The following is a 23,347-nucleotide window of genomic DNA, read 5'->3' on the forward strand; positions in this document are numbered from 1 at the left end:
ATGCTCTAATCAGTTTCCCTACCTGAAAGCCTGGCATAAATTAATAAAGCATCAACAACAGCCCTTATCCCAAAGTGGTGTTTGAAGGCCTGAGAGTTGAAATCTCTCAGGACAGCGTATACCAGCACAAGCCAGACCAGCAAGAGTTCACAAAAATTTGTTCTGTGGAACATCCCCAGTCCATATTCTGACCAATGAATTCTCTGTCCAAATTCTGAGATGAATTCTCTGCTTGAAAGTCACATCCATCCAGCACTGTCATTACAGCAGAACTCAGCTCATGTTATAGCTGCTTTCCTTCCAAAAAAGGATTATTAATGAGTGCACAGTAGCAATTGTACTTGGAAAAATAAGGACTGCAAACACCATCTGTTTATTTACACTGAAGACAGTCCTTGTATCCCCCAAAGGTACTACCTTTTCATTGATCCCACTCAAATAATTGTAAATTTTCTGAAGGGGTAAGGGCTCTATTTTAGTGCTGTGGGTCTTGCAGGGAAATAGAGGACCTGTACGTAACCCCTCTGGGGAAATGTCGAAGTATCCCACTTCATTGGATATGCTGACCCTGCCAGTATTTCTACCTTCCCACTAAGAAGGGCAATTCCCAGTTCATGCACCAAAACCCATCCAGAGCAGCCCTGCACTGTCCCTCCCGTGCGGCAGCCGGCAGGAGCTCCGCAGAGGCAGGAGCTCCGCAGAGGCGAGGCGCGCACACGCCTATAGGTGGCACTCGTGCTCTGACTCAGCGCACGGGCCGCGGAGCCCCGCTCCTCCCGCTCCTCACACACGCACATCTCATTAAGAAGCCCATTAAAAGCATTAATTCCGCAAGGCACTTTCAATGAACATTTTCGATTTTATTGTCAACACACTCAAAAACAAACCTATGTTGAAAACAATTATTTCTGAGAACAGTAAAATACAAAATATTTCACGTAGAAGTTTGTTAATGTAACACAAACAGAAGTGAGACACAGAAGACGCCAATGTGTATCATTTGTGCTCATGGTCACAAGTTTAAGAACTGTAACACTACAGAATTGCCACACAGGCCTGGAAAGTGAGCATTTGACAGTTTAAGCATCACCTCTGTATTTCTAGTATTACATATTTACTTGGAAACTTTCCAGCAGTAGACAGAAAAGATGAAAATTTTGTCTTCAGGGTTTGTTTTGAAAGCACCATGACAACAGACTGTTCCAACTACTTCCTTACAGAGGGAAGTCTAAACACAGAAAATTATTGCAGTTACAGCTTTTTTGGGGTAATGTTTATTGTTATCTATGATAGGTTTGTGAATATACATTAACAAGCAAAAATCAGTATTTCCCGGCAGTCCCTCCTGGAAAGCAAAACCAGCATTGCGCAATTTAAATTTGTTCTTTCTATATTGAAGAAAGCAATCTCTTATATTCTATACAAAATGCATATGCTTGGCCAGGCACTGACCAGCTTTCTCTTATTCTAGATTCTAACCCAAATAAGCAAAACTTCTTTATTGGTTAGCAGCAAAGAAGTTCTGCAAACTTCACACAATAAATAGAATTCTGCTTGATTTAAATTTATTTCCAAGAGTGACATGACTAAATGATTTGTATTAGACAGTGACACACGTATTACACTCCATCACCAAGACCCTAGGCTTAGTCAGAAGGGGAGAAAGGAATAGAGTAAAGGGAATGTCTGTTCTAAAACAACTGAAAGTTTTAGGCTGTACTTTGCTTTTCTCTTAAAAGGTCCCAAAGAAAAGTTTCTAAAGCTACCTCAAGGTTACTTCTCACACAGGCAACTTGGTTCAAAACTCAAGTTTGAACATCAACTCTTGAAAAACTGAGACACCCCCGCTTTCCTATACTCAATGACATTCCTGACTTGTAACAACACGTACTTGTCACTCTCCTCATCGCTTGCTTGATCGCTTTTCATGTTTATCCTTTGTGTGCTGGTTCCTGCTTTGGTGCCTTGGAGGAGAGTAGCTGACTCTCCTTCTGGATTGAAAGCTGGGTGTATACGGGTGAATTCTGCGTTTCTTTGGTTTTTCTTCTTTCCTGCTTTTGTTTGGTTCAGACTCCTTATCATCTTCCTTTTGCTCACGCTCTGGGTCTTGTTCTTTTTGAGATGGCAATGTGTTTTTGATGGTATTAATAAGAAATCTTTTATTTGTACCAGCAAGAGGACATTTCAACCTGTAAAGACATTTAAAAGTCATCAAAAGACAAGGTAAAAACATTCCAAAACAAGTCTGAGATTTTAACTAAAGTGATTTTAAGACAAGTTTGTGATTTTGGCTTTCCTTGCATGCCACCTAGTGTAAACTCTCAGTACAGAAAAATAAGTTCCAGATCATTACCATTCTTTTGTCTTACTCTTTATGGGAAGGAAATTATTTTACTTCAACACGGTGAAAATTCACATTATTTTCTCAAGGTAGTGTGTGTAAGGGGAAGCAAAGGATGCCAATATATTTTAAGGTTGATGGTGCCTAACTTAGGTATTCAGAAATCAAACATTTAGTAACATACTCTAAGTCAAATCAGAATGTCTTACAGAGATCACAGTCTTCTAAAGTCAGCCTTATCTAGTGAACTGTAATATTCAGAAAGTAAGATACACATGCATGAAAAACCCAAATAGCTGTAGCATAAACATACACGAGACCAATTTAAACTTACACTTAGCAACCACCAAAGTGTTTTATTTCTTTTTCTAAAGCAGTAAAGATACTTATCCACCTATTTTCCTTTTTTTTTGTTACTTTCTCCGCTCACAGCTAAACACTTTTGCACATAATTTATCAGCTAGTTTTAGGATGTAAATTTCATTTATCTTGTTAGTATCAGCTGTACTCTACTTATTCCCAATTATCATTTCTTAAAGAATGGAATAAGAAAAAACAAGTTTAAGTATGTTCCTACAGAGAACAGAAATCACTCTGAAGACTTTGTTTATAGCTGAAGTCACTGCGGTGTTTGTCTTCACAGTTTTGAGACAAGTTACAGGATTCCTTTTAAAAAAATCAGAGCTGTTAGACATCACAGCAACTTAGTGAATCAACTGAAGAGTCATGGAATCCTAACACCACAATGTTAAGATCATCTATTCTACTTGAATATTTTGTGTAGGTGTAGAAATGATACCCTAACTACTCAAAAACCTTTGACACCTCTAAACCATCAGAACAACAAGCAAACTACAACAAAGTTCACATGATTATTTAGCATACTTCATGAATTAACTGGACATGGAATTTACCATGGTGGTTTGCTTCAGGTCTGCCTACTAAGCATTCTTGATAACTGTTCTTGTTCTTCTAAATTGTTTGTCTTCTAAATCCTTCAAGAACTTAGGAGAGCAATTTGAGAAGCATACAGCCACACTGTTTTATTTCCACTAGGTATTCTGTATTCTCTGATATACTTCTACTGCATAGAATTTTAGAATTTTCTAAACTTTCTTCATATAAATCTACACTATTTTTCTCAAATCCTGGTTTTAAATAAATAAGATCTTTAATCTAGTATAACTCTTTTGTAAATTAGATAAATAAATGTTAGTAGAACTGGGTTTCTATTTGAAGCTATACCACCAATGAACATGGTGCTGAACATGTCATAGCACAGGTTACACTCAAGACATAACAGAAACCAGCCAACATTAAAGTCCTTTGTATGTCTTATAAATGCATTAAACTATTGTACCTCAACATTTCCTGCCAAGGAGGGCAGCCTTCTCTAGGCTGCATCCAGGCAAAATCTATTTCCCATTTGTTCTTCCTCTTGCTTTTTCTTAAGAGCTAATGCACTGATTTAAGCAGTAATATATAGTGCTAGAATGAGACAGTCAATTTGCCCTAAATAAATCCAACTGGCTGAAGCATTTATTTCTTTTTGACACTATGAGTGCTGCCTGAGCTGTACTAAGAATGAAAATTGATGAGAAATACTGGACTTGAGAGTCAGCTAAGAGATGCCATTAGTTTACCATCATACTGTGATTAAAGTGAGCCACCAGGCTTTCATGGAACAGCAGTAAGTCATGGCACTGAAAAAAACCATTAGTTCTTAGTTTTATTGACTTGACTTCAACAAGCAAATGCTGCCTTTAAATCTTAAAGCAAACAAGATGTATGGCGTGCGCTATATTACAGGCACACACAGAACACGTTTACATATAGCCATGGTACACATGGAACTGTGAAGATTAAAGTGAACTGTATGAATCCACTAATATCTTTCAGAGCATCTCTAATGGTGAGGAATTGGCATCTCCAAAGACTGGCCTTGGGTTTGCTGTAGGGTCTGATCCTGCAGTGCTCAATTCACAAACAGGTTTGCCCTCAGGTGAGTTCTCAAGGGCTGGGAGGCATCTCAGCCTGGGCATGGTGGAACACAATACTGCTGTGACAAGCAAACAGTGCCACAGAACTGATTTGAGAAGCTTTGCTTTTAAACAAACAAACCAACCAACCAGCAAAACCCAAACAAGTTAAAAGAACATTAGAGTTCTGAATTGAAATGTGCCCCAAGCAGGGTTGCAGGCGTGTGTGAGGCAAGGACACCAACTGCAGTGCTAGCTCCTTCCTGTCTACCAGACTCCAGTTCTGCAGCAGAATCTTCACCCATTGTAAGGTTCACTTTTTGCTTTGTGTGCTCCAAAAGCTAGACCAAGCTATTCTCATTGACAGAATCTTGCCCCCCTCCACGAATAAATCTCACACCCCTCAAAATCTCTCCACTATGTAATAACCAAGACAATGCAACACACTGCATGTTGACAATGATATTGCCTTTTGAGAAAAAAAATTAAATCTTTAATGACTTATTTATTAAGTCATTGTTAACATAGGTCAAATATTAACCCTATTTTTGTCCCTTTAAGTCAAATTCTGTGCAGTAACACAGAATTTCTAGCCAGTGCCTGTCATCCAGTGCAGCAGTGCAGTTCAGCACAGAAATGTACTATACAAGTTCTTAAGAGTAAAAACATGCTGACACCATTTAAGACACAAGAGCACAAATGCCACGTGCCAGTCTTTCTCTGCTGAGTAACTGGACACAACAAACACAATTGGCACAGTCAGCCTTATCACACAGAGTAAAGCCCATCTTTCCAAGAAAAAAAGTTCACTATGGATGAACTGACAAGTACATTTCCAAACTGCCATGGAAAATATAATATTTCAGTAGAAGAGTGACTGAAGGGGGAGGTGAAACAGCTAGAGGTTTTTTGGCCAAACCAAGTAATCTATGTTGTTACCCTTTTATGGGGGATCTTACAAAGGAGGATGCCTCAGAGGACACTGAAAGCTTTGAAATATGGTCTTGGCAGCCAGGTACAGCTGGCAGGATTTTGTAGGATCATAGAATCATCTGGTTTGGAAGGGACCTTAAAGATTATCAAGTTCCAACCCCACAGACAGTGACACCTTCCACCAGACCAGGTTGCTTAGAGTTCCATCCAACCTGGTCTTAAACACTCCCAGAGATGAGGCATCCAGAGCTTCTCTGGGCAATCTGTTCCAGTGACAGCTTGACTTAGGATGTGGCCTGTTTACAAGATTTTAACATATTTACTTTTCAATCTCTATCTGTACCCTGTTTCCCCTCCTCTTCCTCATATTCAAATGAAAGCTCAGGGGAATCCATTGCAGTGTTCCTGCACACGACAGCCATTCAAAGACAAGATGCAACACAGCACTTCACAGTTTCAGTATCCTCATCATCATCATTTTGTATTCTGCTGTACTTCTAACAGATTTGGTATTGAACAGAAAGCTATCTACAGGAATGAAAGCAATTTTAGGATTGCTTTACAAAAAACAGAGTTAAAAATAATGTAATACTTCCAAATTTTTTAACTGTAATTTCATCTGCTCTTACAATGCAGAGCTGAACAAACTATCAAAAATATAATGTTTTCCAGTTCTTACTTTACATAAGCTTTTCAAATAAGATGAGAAGCTACATTCTATTTAGCTTTAGCTCATGTTATCAGCATCTTTTAAGATCAGACCTATACATTGGGAAAAAAGGCATCTAGAACTTTTTTCACACAGTAACTTTTGTGGCATTTTAACTGCCTTTCTTACTTAAAGCAGAACAACCACTTAAAATGTGACCTAACTTCACTGTTATAAAGAAGCTCACGAATTATGTACATAGAACCAAGAGAAACACTTCAAAGAAACTGAACGTTTGGCTTTATTTTAGCTAAAAACAATGGAAAGCCCCAAATATCCTATTTCATCTACGTCCAACAGCCTCTGATGAAACAAATTTATCTAACCATTTCAAATGTTCTTGGACTATTTGTCCAAAACTTCTCACCCTGGATCCAACTGATCCTTCAAATGTTAGCTTCCAGACAAGTGCTCTGCTGTCTTTTCTCATCTCAGAAGTTCCAGCATCACAGCATCATCACTAGGATTCAACCACCGATTCTGCTCCATTCTGATTAACATTTCCAGGATTAAGACATCTTCAGAAGAGGGTTCTTTCTTACCCTTCTCTCACACATTTCCTTATTTGTGATTAGCTGTACTAATGCTTGAGCCAAATACATTAGCAGCAGGATCTACATCATGTGTTATCATAAGGATTCAGGAGACCCCCCCCCACAAGAAGAATCACCATGGCCACAGAGTGCATACAAAAGGAACATTGTAGGAACTAGAAACACTGCATGCAGGATCTACATCATGTGTTATCATAAGGATTCAGGAGACCCCCCCCACAAGAATCACCATGGCCACAGAGTACATACAAAAGGAACACTGTAGGAACTAGAAACACTGCACTGCTGAATGAAATCTACAAATAAGAATATCCAGCATTTCTTGGATTCATTTACCATGGACCTAAATACTGCCTATCTGAGCAGTCCTGAGAGTATGGAGGCCAGTGAGCTGAGATTCTTAACCAACTAAGAGATTGTGCAGCCCTCTGGCAATACTGACAGCTGCTCCACATCCAGAGAGCCTCAGATCATTTCCCTTCCTGAACAGACTCTTGGCCAATATCACTGCCAACCTCCCTGCTGGTTACTTGTCCCAAACAGGGACAAGCCTTTCTTCCACTAGCCTCTAAGGTTGCAGCACCTGCCCACATAATCCACATTAAAACTGTAAGACAATGTAAAACCAGCAAAACATTCCCAAACTAGAAGAAATACTAACAATACTGTCCTGTATTTCAAGGCTCAGTCTTTGTATGAGAGACTGGGCTGCAAGTTGATTGCTTTGTACTTTTTTTTTTTTTTTTTGGTACCTGTCAACTAAGCTGGCTTGGATACTTGTATTTTAGGCTCCAGTAACTATCATCTATCTCAAATTATGAGAAAGCAAAAGATTAGGCAGGTGTGCTTGGGGAACTTTCTCCAAAGAGTGTACTTGAGCTATGGAGAACTAATCACTCTGGACAGTAACAGAGCAATGGCTTGAACCTGAGAGCAGTCCCAAAACAGTGTTAAGAGGCTTGCTGGCTAAGGTTTTGCTGCCATCAATATTCACCAGGAGACACTACTCCTTTGTAATGGTATGCACAATACAGTCACCCCACCCAGGAATGCCACTTCTCCATATACCTCCCTTTGACCAACTTCTGTCAAATGCCACTGACTCCAGAAATGTATTTCCCATATTCAACAGCTGCTGGAGAGCAACATAAACTGGAATCAGTGAAGTATGAGCAGTAGTAGCCTCTGCTTCTCCTTACCCAAAAACAGATGGCAGAACAAATCTTTTCTTCATAGGTTGAGCTGCTTCAACTTTCCAGTGCCAATGCAGGACTGATGGCCTTACACTAGATGTCTCCAGGGTGTGTGCATCTCTTCTCCAGGACTCCTCTGACAAAGGGCTGAGGAATCCCAGAAGTCCTCATGAAACACACCTGTAAGCATTTTGAGTTTGGCAAGGAAGGAAGGTTTTGTGTTTTACCTGTTAGCACTGTGCTTTTAGACAAGTTGGTGATTACCTTGTCTTTGCTTCTATCAGCTATGATTTCCTCTATCTACTAATACACATTTTCATGAACTAACTTTTCTGCTCATTTCATTTGCTATCCACAGAGCTCTGAGCAGAAATTACTTTCTTCTCAGTAGTTCATACCTTGCAAGGTTACATGTCAGTCCTGGGTGTAGTCTCTGAAGCCCTTCAGGATCAGTAACACTTGACAGCATTTTGCTGGAGTGTGATACTCAACTGAGCATAGTTAAATCTTCTTCCAAATATCTTACCCATTGTATCTCCCATATGTTTATGCAATACCTAGCTGTTGGGCTAGTTCAGAAGCACATGAACTGCGTAACAGGGCATAAAAAATATTGAAGAGGTGACAGCACTGGCAGCTTCTGTTCTGTCTGTTGTACCTGCAGAACTGGACAGCAAAGACTTATTGGGAGTTTGCCATTGGGGGGCTCTATACTTTCCTTACAGCCACACATGCCAGCCATACACTAGCTTATGCCAAACCCTACAGCAGTAGATTTGTCACAAAAGGGATTACTACCAGTCTCTCTAAGGATAAATTCAGTGAGGTAAAAATCCCTGGAGATGCATTACATACAAAGAAATAATCTCTCAAGAACATGATATCCAGAGCTGCAGAAGAAGTATCTTGAAGAAGGTGCTACTGAGCATATTCAGAAACAAAGATATTCAGCAAATCACTTCCTAGTACTGGGTATGGGCCCCTGATGGATACAGGGCACTGCAGGGATGGATCCTTTGTTTGACCCAGTACAGCTGTTCACATGTACCTCTGCAGTCAGAAGTACTTCAACAGCCTTGGTTCAGGATGTCACCATGCCAATCCCTATGTCAACAGTGTTCCTGTGCCTGAAGCTGTCTTGACAGTCCTTTCCTCCTACAACTTTAACAGTACCCTGACCTAGCCAGACACCATTAATCTGCAACTGCTCTGAACAACAGGCCATCCTTGCCTATCCCATTCCCTGGCAGGCCTTGGGAATCAGGTTTTAGCAAACTGCATTCTGAGCTGATCATCACAGCCAGCTGAACAGGACCACTATCCTCTTACAAACAAGGAGTAAGAAGGAGCCACATTCAGGAGCAGATGCCCATACACTCTCCTGGCAGGTATTTCAGACTGCACAAGTGGCAGCAAAATTGTACAGGGGCACCTAATTATCTCCCTGCAGAAATCTTTAGTTCCCATATCTGGAATCAACTTGCAAATTCACAGTAACTGGATGCATACATCACTTCATGGTGCTAATTATGTGCTCTGGGTTACCTGGCCACAAGGCTAGGCTGACAGGATCAAAGCACAGTGGATCAGTACAGCCACAGCCACTCTGGGGGATTACACCAATTCAGCTATTTTAACAGAAAGGGTATGAACTGCATCCCTAGAAGAAATACGGAGTAAAACACACAGAAAATCCCAAAGCTGTTTGAAAACATAAAAGAGTAACTTTTTTTTTTTTTTTCAGCAAGAGACTATTTTAATCTTTTCAGAGCTATTAAAACAAAAAGACAACTGAGCTGAGAACTTAATGAACAGTGCAGGCTTATCTCTTAGTACTGTTGATGGAGGAAGACAAACCTTATCTACAAGTGCATTCAGAGCAATCAACTGGTGCACTACTTGTATGAACGTCCCTAGATCCAATGGCTTCTTATTAAAGTCATATACATTATTTTATGATGAATGACCCTCCTCAGCATGTTATTACTTCTCTAATTATAATTACATGCATTACATTCCATGTCAATCTAGCTATAAAATCTGGAATAATGCATTGAAGAATTAATGCTGTATTTAATTTAAAATTTAAATACTGTGATTTTTTCCCCAGTTACTATACAAATTAGCCCCTGGGTATCAGGTTTTTTTAGTAGTAAAAAGTAACCCTCTTCCAAAACTGGATTATACTTTTGAGTTCACTGAGTTCATTTTTGGCTACAATTTACATATGAATTGTCTAATAAAGGATAGTTTGTTGTTTTATTAATATAAGGCTTTAGCTTTCTCAGGTTATGAATTTTTTTCACTTAAAGGAGAGTCTAACCCAGTAACGTGAGCCAGTATGTAAGTACACGCACAAAGACTCACGAGATTCCAACCCAAACTTTGCACTTCCATCTATTATAAGAACATAGTCTCAATTTTCCAATTGGTTTGTCTTCAACACATTCAGACAGCAATTTCATCAAGACAGAATTTACCTGAACTTCTTTCTTATTTAGACTGGAATTTTTGCCCAAATATGTGGATGAAGACAAATTATTTAAACACAAAACACATAAAAAAGTAGAGACTTCTGTTACACATTAAAGACAAGATTTATCTTGGCATCAGAATTAATTTTCTCCTCGACAACTTACCAACCCATAGCTCCCATTGTTTCAGCTCTGGTTCTCCCACGTTTTGCCTCTTTAAGCAACTCTTCCACAGCCTTCCTAAGTAAGAGAAAAAGGACAAGGTCACCACTTGTGGAACACAAGAACATGCCACTTTATGCACTTAAGCAAATAAAACAGATAGCTTTATTCACTGCAGTAATTAAGCAATAAAGAAGCTACCAAAATCACCTTGACTTTTAAGATAATTCAAATTCCTATGGACCAAGATTACATGAAACATTCTGAAATATTAAAACCGACTAAAGCTGTTGCAAATACAAAAATGGGAACAGTTTCCTGGGGCACTTCAAATCCTTTTTAAGCATACTTCTGCCTGTGAGGACAAGCTGGGTATCCCATCACATCACAGGCACTCATGGAAAAGGAGTATCTCTCTCCCAGGTAAGCCATCATCTGTCAGAGATGCCAAGTTCAGCACCAGCAACCTCACCAGCTACTGCTGCCTTCCCAGGTAAGAGAAGTGATGGATGTGGGATCCATTTGGCTACTTGCAAGAACACCAAAAAAAGGGTGCAAAACACAGGCCATAGCACTGGAACATAAGATGCTGCAGGCACAGGTCTACATGAAATTACAGCAAAATTTGTTTTTTCTCCAGACCCAGAATTTGCTATCTGAGCATCCTGAGCTAAGTTATAGTGATCATGGTAGGAACACAAGGCTTTAACAGAAGCTTGCCCTGAGCCTTCAAACAGCAATGTCAGACAAAAGTGAGGAGAAAGGGGAAGAAAGTGTCTGACTTCTAACTACCAGTTACCAAACTTGGTGATTCTCCTCTTAAAAAACCTGACTGAAAGATTAAAAGCCTGTCATTATTATTGTACTATAAAAGCTGTAACAATTTATAATTGAAATAAGAAACCAAATAATCTGACCTACAAAGCACTAATAAAGCACACACATAGGTATTTTAAACAGCTATGATTCAGTTTTAGGGAAAACATCATAATAAATTAATATGGTGAGACCAATTCTATTAACTTAGGTAGGAATTACATGCCTTTAACTGTAAGAGACTTTTTGTTATATTAAAGCTCAGACTGACTTGGCATCCACCTTAGCAGCCTTCTAGTTCCACACCTTCATTATCAACCACTGTTTCCTAATACTGTTCTTTCAACATCGCCCTTATTCACTGCAGCTTTATAAAGCCCTTTCAGCTTGCACAGACAAATGAAACGCAATGCCCAGATCCTCTCTGAAATAATGTTTCCACTCACTGAACTTATATCTTCTGCACAAGTAAACCAAAAGCTACACAAACAAGTTTTTAAAATTTGCTTTTAGAGGCCTCGTGGGACTCCACATTCCTTGCTCTCTTCATTTTTACAGCTTGGTTACAATACAAACAGTTCCATGGCTGCCAGCTTCAATTCTAAAGGCAGCAGCATGAGCAACGGGAATGCAGCATGTAACTTTCACGTGAGAACCAACCAAACACTGAGGGACTGATAGGAGGGAAAATTAGGGACAGGGGCACATTTAAGAACTCTGTCATCATTCTGACATCTTTTATAGCAATCACCAGTTAAAACTTGCTGTGGCAATTATTTTTGGGCAATCAAGTTGCAGAATTACAGTAACATGAAGGTACAAGCAGTGATATTTTTATCTTCAAGAGTATGGTACAAGACCTATTTACATTTCTTAGGGATTAGAGTTTTTCCTCTCTCTGTATTCCAAGGTTATAGGCAAAGCTCCCATTGCATATATGTTAATAACCAGTATCATAAATGCATGTGTCAAAATAATATAATAATTCCTAGTCAGGCAAAAAGAGAAGTATTTTCTATTCCTCACTCAGGGGAAGAGCTTAGTAATTTTTTTCCAAAAGGTCAAATGGATAGACTGAAAAAATGAGTAACTGGTAATAAAGAACTATATCTGATAGTTACAGGCAAAGAAAACACCATGTTATTACAGAGACCACCCATGGTTTGTGATTCCAGATGACTGTCAGGAGAAAATGTATGATACTGGATCTGACAGCCGAGAGGCCAGGCAGCCACAGCTCCATGTCCAGGTCCAACCAGAAAGGCTGAAAACCAGCTCCCAAGAGGCAGATGCACACATCAGGCACTTACACTGCTGGCCACAACCATCACAGACAGACACACAGCGTGCTCAGACCTACTGCTTCATCCTGCTCTTCTCTCCAGCCGAATGTGGGAGGCCCCCAAAACTTCATCCCAACTGCACTGCCAGTACAGACCATCACACAGGGCTGACTGGGACACCCTGATCCCCAGCATCCAGCCCCACTTCAGTCTCGCCTGTAGAGACACACCAGCACACGTACACTTCTCACCCCTAACCCTACACGTCTTCAGCAGCTGGCCAGGACTCCCTGGTGGCCTCATCAGCTAGCTCCTCCTGGCTCTTGGAGATACAAGCTCATGCTCCAGCTCTCTCCTTACCCACCCACTTAACAGATATTCCAGCTTGATCTTCACCAACAGCCACACAGTCCCTCATACACCATATTGCTCCAGTACTACAGCACAGATAAACACATGGTCCCCAATCCCATTTCAGGGGCTAACATTTTGTTTTACTCACTCCATGAAACGTCCCCAGTTGCCAGCACCCAGGCCTCCAGCCCAGGGCCCAAGCCCAGCTGCTGGCATGCAAACCTTCACATGTTCCAGTAGCTGGCACAACAGACACAAGGTCCCTCCAATCCACAGTTTGACTGTAGCTGCTAGCACTAGGATGTACATCCTCCCCCCTCCAACAAAGTCCTTCACCCAAGACAGAGTTAGAAAGGAACTGAACAGGAAGACAGGACAGACTGTGATGACTAGGCGCAGGGCACGGCCAGACAAGAGTACCAACCAGCAGCCTATACACAAAAGACCTTTTTATTCCCTTGCTCCTTTATTTTCCCATTCTCAGTTCTCCCCACCTCACTAGAACTTCCTGCTTTCCCTGTCTTTGGTTTCTTCCCTATACATCCCATAATAAGCCACATGGGAAGAAATGCAGACCAGTGACCAGGGTGACTACCAAGCCACAGCCGAAATGCAGAGCGTGGATTTCTTTCCTTACCTCACAAGCAAGGCTGTGCAGCAGGGACACACAGGGACACAGGCTCCCTTAGGCTCAGTTCATCTGAGTGGCCAGGGGAGCCCACTGCTCGCCCCAGTTTATCAAAGGGCCTTGCACACACGCAGTTCATCACCTTGCTGTACTTTCTATCATCTCTGGGCTTTTGATCGCTCTCTCTCTCAGCAGGAGGCTCAAGCCTGTCTGTGAAAATGCCTCATAAGTCTCTGATAACGTTTATGTTATCTCTACAGCTCTGTCAAACCAGACAGAGTATAATCAGCAGTAGGCATAATATGTGAAGTCTTCCCACACTGATATTCTTAGTATTCCCAGCTGCAACATCACCTGATCAAAACTACTGCCCTCTTGCCAAATCTTCCATTTTTTACCCTTTCCTCGCAACATGCCATATGTGATCACAAAATGCTTTTCTTCTGCATCCCATAACCCCTCCCACAACTCTATGCAGCAATGCCCTTAAATCCCAAAGATGCTCCAGGACTGACTCCTCGTGACAGGTATCACGCCTGGAGGCCCAGGCTGTCTCTTGGGATGAGCCCTGGAGTGGGAGGGGGGGCCCAAGGAAGACATGCACTTCTCTCTGACCTTACTGTGAATTCCCACCTGCTGTATGTGTCCCCATCCTCCTCTGGGCTCATGAAGATGGAGCTCTGATGGGCTGGCAATTCTTGGCACAGGCCTGGGAGGAGCCAGAACTGGTGATGTTTGGTTTCCCCCCATCCATCATGGTCTGTCTGTAGTCCTAACTGGGAGTTTTTGGCACATAACCTAAAAAACTCTGCCATGTCCACCCATGCCATCATCTCATTAATGATCCTGATGAGAGCTCTAATGAAAATATATCTACTGGAATTGCTTCACAGCACACAGTCAGCTACAGAAGGGCACAGACCTGGAGTAGGAGGGTGGTGCTCATATCCAACATCTCGCAGTCAGAGAACGGACATCTTTAACAAACACATCTCATGAAAGCACTAATAACACTTTGCAGTCTATTGCACTACTATTAAAGCTCAAAGACCAGCTTCTCCTCTACTGCAACTGGCAAAAATCACACTTAAGCCTACTTCCTGAGGCACTCCAGGTCCTGACAGCAAGCTGCAAGCTCAGGAAAAACAATTAGCAATTTTTAAAATCAATTTTCTCAAAGCAGTTTTATGCTAACTATATAACTTATTTTTAACTGTGCATGGGACTAAAAATAGAAGTGAATGTTGGTATTCCAATTACAGCTGAATAATGGATATCAAGACCTTCAGTCAAACAAGTGACTGAAGACACTGACAGTGTTATTTAAAATTAAATCTCATGAGCTGGTCCTATCTGCTCACCCTTACTAAGAAAACTGATGAAAATGAAAGTCAGGAATAAAACCTAGGACACAGCTACAAGAGGAAGAATGAAAAGAAGCACAATACGCCACAAGCTTCCTGACATTTGCTCAAAGTCAAAGACATCCCACATTGGGGATGTGAATGCTCTCATTCTTTGCTGATCAGGTTTTGTACTTATTTAAGTATTCTACTTGCCAAGTCTTGTGAGTGCTATTTGCAGCACATTTCTGTGCCGATATTCTCACCAGCCTGAGTAGTGATCGTAGCACTCCATTTCAAACACCAATCTTATCTTGCAGTCCACTTTTATTTTTTTTTTTTTCACCAGGATTATGGAATACTGAATTCTGACACTTGACTTTAACTATTAAAATCAATAGTAAGAACCATTAATTTTCTCCAAAGCACAAAGCTTACTTGCTAAAAAGTGTAGTTGGGCTGCTTGTGCAGCAAAAATATTAGATTATTGATTCTCAATTCAACTACAGGCCTCTTGTTACAGAATTATAGCATTCTTTGTGATTCAGAGCAGCATCTCCTTAAGAAACAATCCCAAGTAAATGATGCTCTAAATAAGCTTTGGCAGGTACTTCTAATAAAGTACGATATTCAAGGTTGTGAAATATTTGTAGGTATTGAAAGACAGAATGGATTATGGAAGGATATGGACACAGTATAACAAAGACACTTCCTCTGTATTTGAAGACAAACGATGCATCTTCTGTGCTTCAAACACACAGAACCACAATAACAATATTTTAGGAAGCAGAGGGGGAAGAAATACTTAATTTTTTACATAGGAATGAAAATGGTGACCTCCATAATATCTCAGTGTATATTTAGCTGAAATATACTAGGAAAGGCACTTATAGGTGCTTGCAGAGAAAAGAAACTGAACAGCCCCTGCTAGCTGACTCACAACTTTTTTCACCTCCTTCTTGGCTTATAGCTTCAAATACCATTAATCATATGTTAACATAATTTGAAATTTTCTTAAGAATCACATGGAACCTCAAGCCTCAGGGTCTTCACTGATGTACCAGCAAGTTCACAGGGGAAATTCTCAGTTCATACTTCCACCAAAGGTTATTGGGTAAGATAGAGCAGAAGAAGTAGTTCAGTAGAATGTAGCAAATATTACTGTTTTACACATCTGTGGTATTTACAGCTTTTAGAGTTTTAAAATCCACAGAACGCAACAGTCAAATGGGAACTTAAAAGTCAGTATTCAGCTTCTAGGAAAACCTCACTTCATATTAAAGTGAGGAAAACATCAAAAGCAAGATCAAGTGAGAGTCAGACATGGTAAAATTGAAAAATAATATCAGGAAATGTGGCAGTAAGAATAAAATAAAAGAAGCTAGATGAAGAGACTTCTCCCTAGATAATAACAAAAATATAGGGCAACTGACTTAACAGATCACTTTTTGGAATACTGGGACACAAAATTCATTTCTGACCTGAAAAGGGCACAAAAATACTACACTTCTTTTTCCCTCACAGTAAATTAAATAAAAACCACGTATAAAAACCTTAAGCTTTTATTTAAGACCTGTGCATTGCAAGACAAGACTGAATTCAGGGACAGACTACTCAAAATATTCCACATAAACCCATTTTTAAATGCTAAAAATCCACCTAAAGTAGTTAACACTGTGGCTACAGAACAGAAATGCTATTATTTGTATGTTAAACCCATAATATAAAACCCTTAGAAGTTATATAAAAACTACCATTGCTACACTATTCACAGGAGAATATGATCAGTAAGTTATTGAATATGAAACTAAGGCATAATGTCTGTAACCCAAAGGATAAAGAAAGGTCTGTGTCAGACTGGAAGGGCTCTGTACAGGAAGCACTATTTAGAGTGAGCAATGCCAAAGCACACCCTCTAAATGCACAGAGCACAAGCTGAATTCAGGCTGCTACTGCCAAATTGAGCTGGTATGAAAACTTAAGGTATGAAAAAGTACCTAATGATAGGTGGATCCAGGACAGGAAGAGCTAATTGTCGAGTGCACTACACCGTGGTTGTAATGTGTTTGGGGCCGACTAAACACCCTCTGAGGTGCACAGTGACATGGATTGGTGGCACCAAACAGCTAAACCCTACTGTGTCACTTTGATAAGTGACACTGAGCTTCATCCTCATTACCCACCACACTGCCACAGAACAGGAGTAGCAAATCCCAACTCGGACTGAACCTTCGAGGAAGGGTAAAACTTTGAATGTAGTTTCTGGGACGAAGAGCATCAGTCAGGAGGTGACGGTGGAGCAGTCGGCTACAGCTGGTGAGGTCAGCTGTGCCCTGAACTGCCCAGAGAACCCCAGGTCCCCAGCACGGCAACAGCAACCAGAAGTCAGCATGGAAGAACAGTGGCATAGTTTCAACTTGCCATGAATGAAAAAGGTTTAAGTTTGGAATGGCACTAGTAAAAATAACATTCATGCATGCACAGAAAGAAGCTTTAATTATTAAACTGATGATCTGAGAGCAGAAGCAGCTCAGCAAGAATTAAAAGCCTCTTAGAAAGCATTAAGCTCTCTAGCCCTTCCACTGTCTCAGTACTATTGCTTTTGGCACATTTCAAATACCTGCCAAATATAAACAGAAAAAAGTTATTTTCAGTAAGCATTCCCAGATATAGTTTCTTAAGAGCTAAAGGAGAGAACCATGAGGAAAACAGTTCAGAAAGCTTCTGGTCATCACTTCACTGTACTTTCATAAGGAAAGTGAACAACCCAGAAACAAAAAATAAACTTGCAAAAAAAAAAAATTCCAATCATAAATAGGACTATTTTGCAAAACATTTGTGACATAAACACCAAAAGTCTATTCCTAAAACAAAAGCAAGAGAGGCCTACTTTGAGTATCCAAATATAGAAACCAGTGTTTTATTCCTCAGTGTTTGCTTGGGAGCACTGCAACTCAAAACGTGCAGCAAGACGAATCCACTGGTCCCAACGAAATGCCAAGTAGAAATCGATTTTATTTTTTGGCAAAATAACTGCCAAGCATTTTGTATTTTTTTGATACAAGAATACAATTCTAACAACTGGTCAACGGGCAACTATCCAGCACTGAAAATTGAACTTCCTAACAACATAAAGTGTTTTGGGAATTTTTAAACTTATTTTACCAAGTACACAACTGACCAAATTGTAACTAATGAGGAGTGAACCATCCAAGACCTTCCAATCTTGTTTCTAAGCGACATCAGCACGCAGCCGAAGTTCTGTGCGGAAGACAGGGCAGAAGCAGCCCCAGGCCGCGCTGCCCTCGGGCTGTCCTGACCGCACACTCACCGGAGGGGCTGTCTGGGCACAGCGGGCAGAGCCCGGCGGAGCTCGGGGCCCGTTTTGCGGCGCGGAGCGATCGGGCCGGAAGGAGCCGCCGCCGGCCGCAGCCCAGCGCTGCCCGGGCCTGGCGGCGCGGGAGGCGCTGCCGGGCCCTGAGCGGCGCAGCAGCCCCGCAGAGGCCGCTCGCTCTCGGGACCGCTGCCCCCGCTGTCGCTCGTCCCTCACCTCTCCAGCTCCGGGTCCTCCTCCATGGCTCCCCCACCGTCCCCCGCTGCGGCTCCTCAGGGGCAGGCCGGCGCCATCATCCGCTCCCGGCCGGGCGGGGCGGGGCAGCGGGGCGGGCCTAGGGGCCGGCGAGGACCCCGGCGGGAGGAGCCGGGGCGGTGCGAGCCGGGCCCCGCCACACCCCGCCGGGCACCTGCAGCACCGGTGGTCGCGCCCCCGCCAAAAAGAGAGCGGGGGCGGTGGGATCCCTAGCGGGCAGGACCCCCGTGCACCTCCGACAGGGCGGGGGAAGCAGGCGCGGGGCGGTGACTGAGTGTGAGGAGGGCGGGAACGCCGCTGGGTGCTCTTAGTCACGGAGCCGCCCGGGGTTTGCTCCTCGGGCACGGCCGCAGGGCTCGGGCAGGAGGGGACAGGTCCGCGGGCAGCCCTGGACGAGCAGCGCCCCACCCGGCCCCTCCTCCGCGCCAGCCCCGCCCGCGCTCCCCGCCGCTCCGGGCTCCGCTCAGCCGATCAGGCGAGCGGCGGGGACACCCCGGCCCGGGGCTCCGGCGCGTCCCGCCCCGGCCCCGCTGCCATAGGCTGCGGTTCGCCCGGCCCCGCGCCCGGGGCCGCCGCCGGAGTGGCGGAGCGCCGCTGTCACTTGGGCCGCACCGCTGCCCGCGGCGGGGGGCGGAGGCGGGAGCACCGGCCCGACCTGGCCAGGCGAGACACGTTCTTCAAGTGCTGCTGCCCGGAGTTTGCTTCCCCTAAGGCGGGGCGGGCGCAGCCGGCGCGGCTGAGGAGGAGAGCGCTGCGCGGAGCCGGCGCGGTGAGTAACTTCCCTGCCCCGCGCGGTGCCGGGCGGCTCAGCTCCGCTCAGCCTCCCTCGGTGGCAGCGGCGCCGGGCTGAGCCGTTCTGTGCAGGCAACAAGTACGGGAGTGGGGCCGGGCCCCGGAGCCGCCGTGCGGGGCTGAGGTGGGAGCCTGGGAGCAGCGTCCCCGCCCTGGAGTCCCCGGCTCGACGGCGGGGCTGAGCTCGGCGGCGCCTGCCCCCGCAGCGCGTCTCTGCGAGGCTGAGCTGTGGGCTCGGGTGCCGGAGACCCACTCGGAAAGCGCCTGGTTCTGGGTCCCCCGATACACCTATGCTGCTCTCGTGTGGCTTCATTAAAGAAGCTCTTTTCTGGAAAGGAGTCAGATTACTGCGTGCGGGGGAGGCAGAGGAACAGCTGCGAGCGAACCCCTGCTGCAGGAGCGGGTTTCAGGTTGTGTGTTTTACAGCTGCGCCAGAGGAACTCGGGGCTGGCTGCGAAATGCCGCTGGAGTCCGTGTGGCTGGCAGCTATTTCCGAACGTTCACTCTAGCCCTCGGAGCTCTGACCCACACTCCCTGGTTTCTCCCCTCATTTGTTAGCTCTTAGCACTGAAAATGCGCTTGGAAAACTTTTAGTCTTTTATACTTCTAACAAGGCGTACTTTAAAATTATCATTGCTCTTGACGGAATCATAGTACCTTGGTCAACTGAGAAAACGGTTCCTGGAGCTCTGGTAGGGATGAATCTGATCGTCTCTGGTGACTTTTCTTACCGTGTTCATAATGCATAGTGCTGATTGCTTACCTCTCTAGAAATCTGTTAAGTACTTCTGATCTTCCTTTAATTCCTCTTTCAATTACGTGATTTAGGGGTTTGGTTTTTGTTTGTGTGCGGAGTAAAAAATGTCTGTGAGGGATTAGCTTTGGACTACATTTGATAGTCTCTGGAAATAAATTTCTAATCATAAATACTTTGGAACTTCTGTTCAAAATAGGGAGTGGTCTGAGCTGCACTCTCATTAAATAAACACTTTGAATTCCTGATTTTATTTTTTTATTCCTCTACCCACTTCTTCTGGCTTTGTAATGCTTTATTCTAAGCTGCAATCCGGCCGCAGATCAAGGAGGCTTAGGAAGAAACATCAGATGGTTTTGGTTAGTGTCCCTACCACTTGGAAAATAAACATGTTAGTACCATATGCTGCCCCGACTTTATTAAAACAAATTTGCTCAAAATGGAAACAAGTTGTATCAGTGTACTTGCTAGAACCATAACACTTAATAGGAGTCCTTTATAATTACTTTTTTTTTTTCTAATTATCACATCCCTGAGTAAGGAATCCTCTCTCCTCAACACAGTACAATATAAAATTATTAACTCCAGTCAGCAGGCTTCAAAGAACACTATTGTGCCCAAGTAGATTTTTTATTTAATAAAAAAAAGGTTGCAATAATATGTTTTAAAGTGTTTGTACTGTTTCAATTCTAAAATGTATGGATATTTTAAAAAGCTCATAATTTTGCCATGGGTTTTCTGTACTGAATTTCCAGCTGTACTCACCATTAACTTTGCTTGGTGACTTCAGCAAGGGGGAGCCCAGGGCCTTGGACTCAAGTCTGAGATTTGCAAAGGTAGTATCTTTTCCTAACACTGCACCTGAATTTTCTGTTACCAAAAGAACAAATAATGTGACAGTTTAGGACAAAACTTTGCAAGAGGAATGTAAGCCAGTGATTGGGTGGAAAAATACTGTTCTCTTGAGACAGGTTAAAAAATAAGCTTACTAAAACCTGTCCTGCCAAAAATGGTGGCTTTGACATTGCAACATTTAGCATTTGTTTGTTGTGCACGCTCACGGAAGCACTGATTTCCTCAGTGAAATTTTCTTCTTTTGTAAGCCTTTACCCATACTGAGCAGTCTCAATCTTGGTATATATTTATGGGCCTGCATTACTAAAAAACAGCTGAAGTTTGTTAGCTTCTAGTTAAAACTGTGTATCTGAAAATATGCCAAAATATCCCCCTCTTCTTTCATCTCCTTCTTCTGTACTTCTAAAAAATGTTAACATATTTGAAAGCAACTGGGAAGAAGTTATACCAACAATATCAAAGTGAAATGTGTAAAGACATGATGTGTACTAGATAATTAATATAAATTATTGTCTTGCATCAGCAAAATGTTGCTTGTTTAAAGAGCTGCTAGACATTAACAGCTGTAACTAATAAGAAAACAACATTCATTTGGTGTTAAAATGCTCCCTGATGTACAAGGTCCAGGGGAAGCTGGTTGCCCATTTGATATGCCAGTGGCTTGTCTCTGATATTTGAAAATTCTTTGTTGATTTGGTTGGCAAAAGCATTTTAATGTGACACCATTGAATTGCATGCTGTTTAATTGCTTTATTAGGTCGGTGGAGTTTGTCCTTTAGAAATTGTAGTGCCTTTTGTAGAAGAAAATGCTTTAAATGTAAGCATAATTACATTATATAATTGATAGGTCAAGGTTTCTGTGGAGTAATAAAAATTAATAATATTGTGGACCGTTCTTTTTGCAAATAATGTGACAGTTTATTTTTTTTTTGTTTGTTTGTTTTTTTTTTGTTTTTGTTTTGTTCTAATTCTGTAGATATTTGTGCTTGCATATGCTTAATTTTAAACATCCGGGTATTTCTTTTGGAATGACAGGGTCTGCTCTTAGGCTTAATGATAAGCCTACATGTAAATGTTTTTGAGGTTGGGATTTATGTTTGCAAAATTCATGGGCTCAACCTGTCATGTGTTTTCATACTGACTGCTCTGTATTCTGTGTGAGATAGTGTGGGTGGCTGATGGGACTGGGCTGCACCTTGACACGTGTGGAGATGCCCCCAGCCCCGCTGTTGTGTTACAGGGGATATCAGTGCTGTACCCCAGCTGGCTTCATCCTTGCATTGTGCTCTGCAGTGCCACGGGTCTTTAATTTCTGAAGCACTTTGGTGGTACCAGAGATGCCAGTCCTTTATGTTCTCATAGATTGTTATTTCAACTGATGTCAGTTTAGCAAGTAATTTGTGGGCTGGAGCAGGAGTGGAATCTCTTGCGGAGTCTCTCCTGCTGAGCTGTGTGTTAAGTGGTGAACACAAAAGCCAAATTGTGCAGCTGTTTGACATAAAGTCAGATAACTTGTGAGCATACAAGTTTTGCATTTTTTCCATTCAAATAGTGGGGACTATTTTTGACATGGAAACTTGGGGTAACATAGTTCAATATTTGCAGTCTCATTTTTGCTTCAAGTAAGCAAGTTAATACTGCTCTGGAGTTGTGGCATGTTGTTAAGAATGTCTAGAATTCTCTCACTGTCATCACAATAAGCCAGATCAAATAGGGTAGGAAAGTAATTATTAGATGATAAATGAGTCAGATCAATGTTATATGGAAGGTAATTTTTATCCAGGAAGAGTGGGTTCACTTTGGGATGGAGTGATAGATGTTCTATTTTGCCTGGCTGTTTTTCCTTCATTCCACAGAGAGGAATCATTGAGTCATCACAGAATGGTTTGGGTAGAAAGGGACCTTACAGATCATCTAGTTTCAATCCCCCTAGGAAGGAACCCCTGCCACTAGACCAGGTTGCTCAAAGCCTCATTTTGGAGGAGGTGATCTTTAAATATTAACCAGCCTTTTTTGGCTCTTCTTCCCTCGAGAATATTATCCCATGATGCTCAACAAAGCAGATCCCTGGAGAAGCTAGTCTGCTGTCCTGAAGCCCAGGGTGCTGAGCCTGTTGTACTCCCTGCTCGCTGCCCTGAAGTCCTCAAACACCACCATTGCAAGGTCACTGCAGCCAAGGCTCCCCCCTAGCTTCACATTCTGTACCAGAACCTCTTTGTTGGTGAGAACAAGGTTCAGCACCTCTTGTTGGCTCTTCTGTCATTTGGAAGAGGAATTGTTTTTGTATGTGTTTGGAGAGATTTGACACATTTAACCACTCTTTGATGGACTACAGAATTTTTTGGAAGAACCCTTGTTTGTAGAACAAAATGCAATTTGCTCAAGTAGTATATCCAATATATGAACTAATCCAGTTTTAAAATGTTGTTAAATGGTAGTAGTAAGTAGTTCTAGATAATGAAACAGAAGGAACTATGACTTATTCATCCTTTTTCTAGCAATAGAGCACAATGAAAAGTGATCCATGTTAAAGGAGAACCCATAAGTGCCTGGGCAAAGGGAGACACCCAGTAGTTGCAGAAAGGCAA

General features: G+C 42.4%; 2 protein-coding genes across 8 annotated transcripts in view; one reads left to right on the forward strand and one right to left on the reverse strand.

Moving 5' to 3' along the window:
- Positions 1-841: 841 nt before the first annotated feature.
- Positions 842-18,443, reverse strand: POLR1D (RNA polymerase I and III subunit D). 3 transcript variants are annotated; one of them, XM_041487183.1, is made up of 3 exons: positions 18,320-18,443; positions 10,349-10,423; positions 842-2,189 (listed from the first exon to the last, which is right to left on the reverse strand). In XM_041487183.1, exons 1-3 carry the CDS (start codon positions 18,343-18,345, stop codon positions 1,904-1,906), a joined length of 387 nt encoding a protein of 128 aa, XP_041343117.1. In that variant the 5' UTR covers positions 18,346-18,443; the 3' UTR covers positions 842-1,903. The 3 variants fall into 3 exon arrangements, with proteins under 3 accessions (XP_041343117.1, XP_041343118.1, XP_041343116.1); XM_041487184.1 differs by having other exon boundaries at positions 10,349-10,419; positions 18,320-18,416; XM_041487182.1 differs by lacking the exon at positions 18,320-18,443 and adding an exon at positions 16,953-17,138.
- Positions 18,444-18,993: 550 nt separating this feature from the next.
- The window catches only part of LNX2 (ligand of numb-protein X 2), a 59,349-nt gene continuing 54,995 nt past the window's right edge, over positions 18,994-23,347 (forward strand). For 2 of the 5 annotated variants that reach the window (XM_041487179.1, XM_041487180.1), the window contains exon 1: positions 19,006-19,127. The gene's annotated coding sequence lies outside the window, so the exon portion shown is untranslated. Of the gene's footprint in view, positions 19,128-19,513; positions 19,561-23,347 lie in introns of those variants that run through there. The other 3 variants (XM_041487177.1, XM_041487178.1, XM_041487181.1) reach the window with 3 other exon arrangements.

The sequence above is a fragment of the Pyrgilauda ruficollis genome, unplaced genomic scaffold, assembly GCF_017590135.1.
Source record: "Pyrgilauda ruficollis isolate IOZ18807 unplaced genomic scaffold, ASM1759013v1 scaffold8, whole genome shotgun sequence".
NCBI classification, from domain to species: domain Eukaryota; kingdom Metazoa; phylum Chordata; class Aves; order Passeriformes; family Passeridae; genus Pyrgilauda; species Pyrgilauda ruficollis.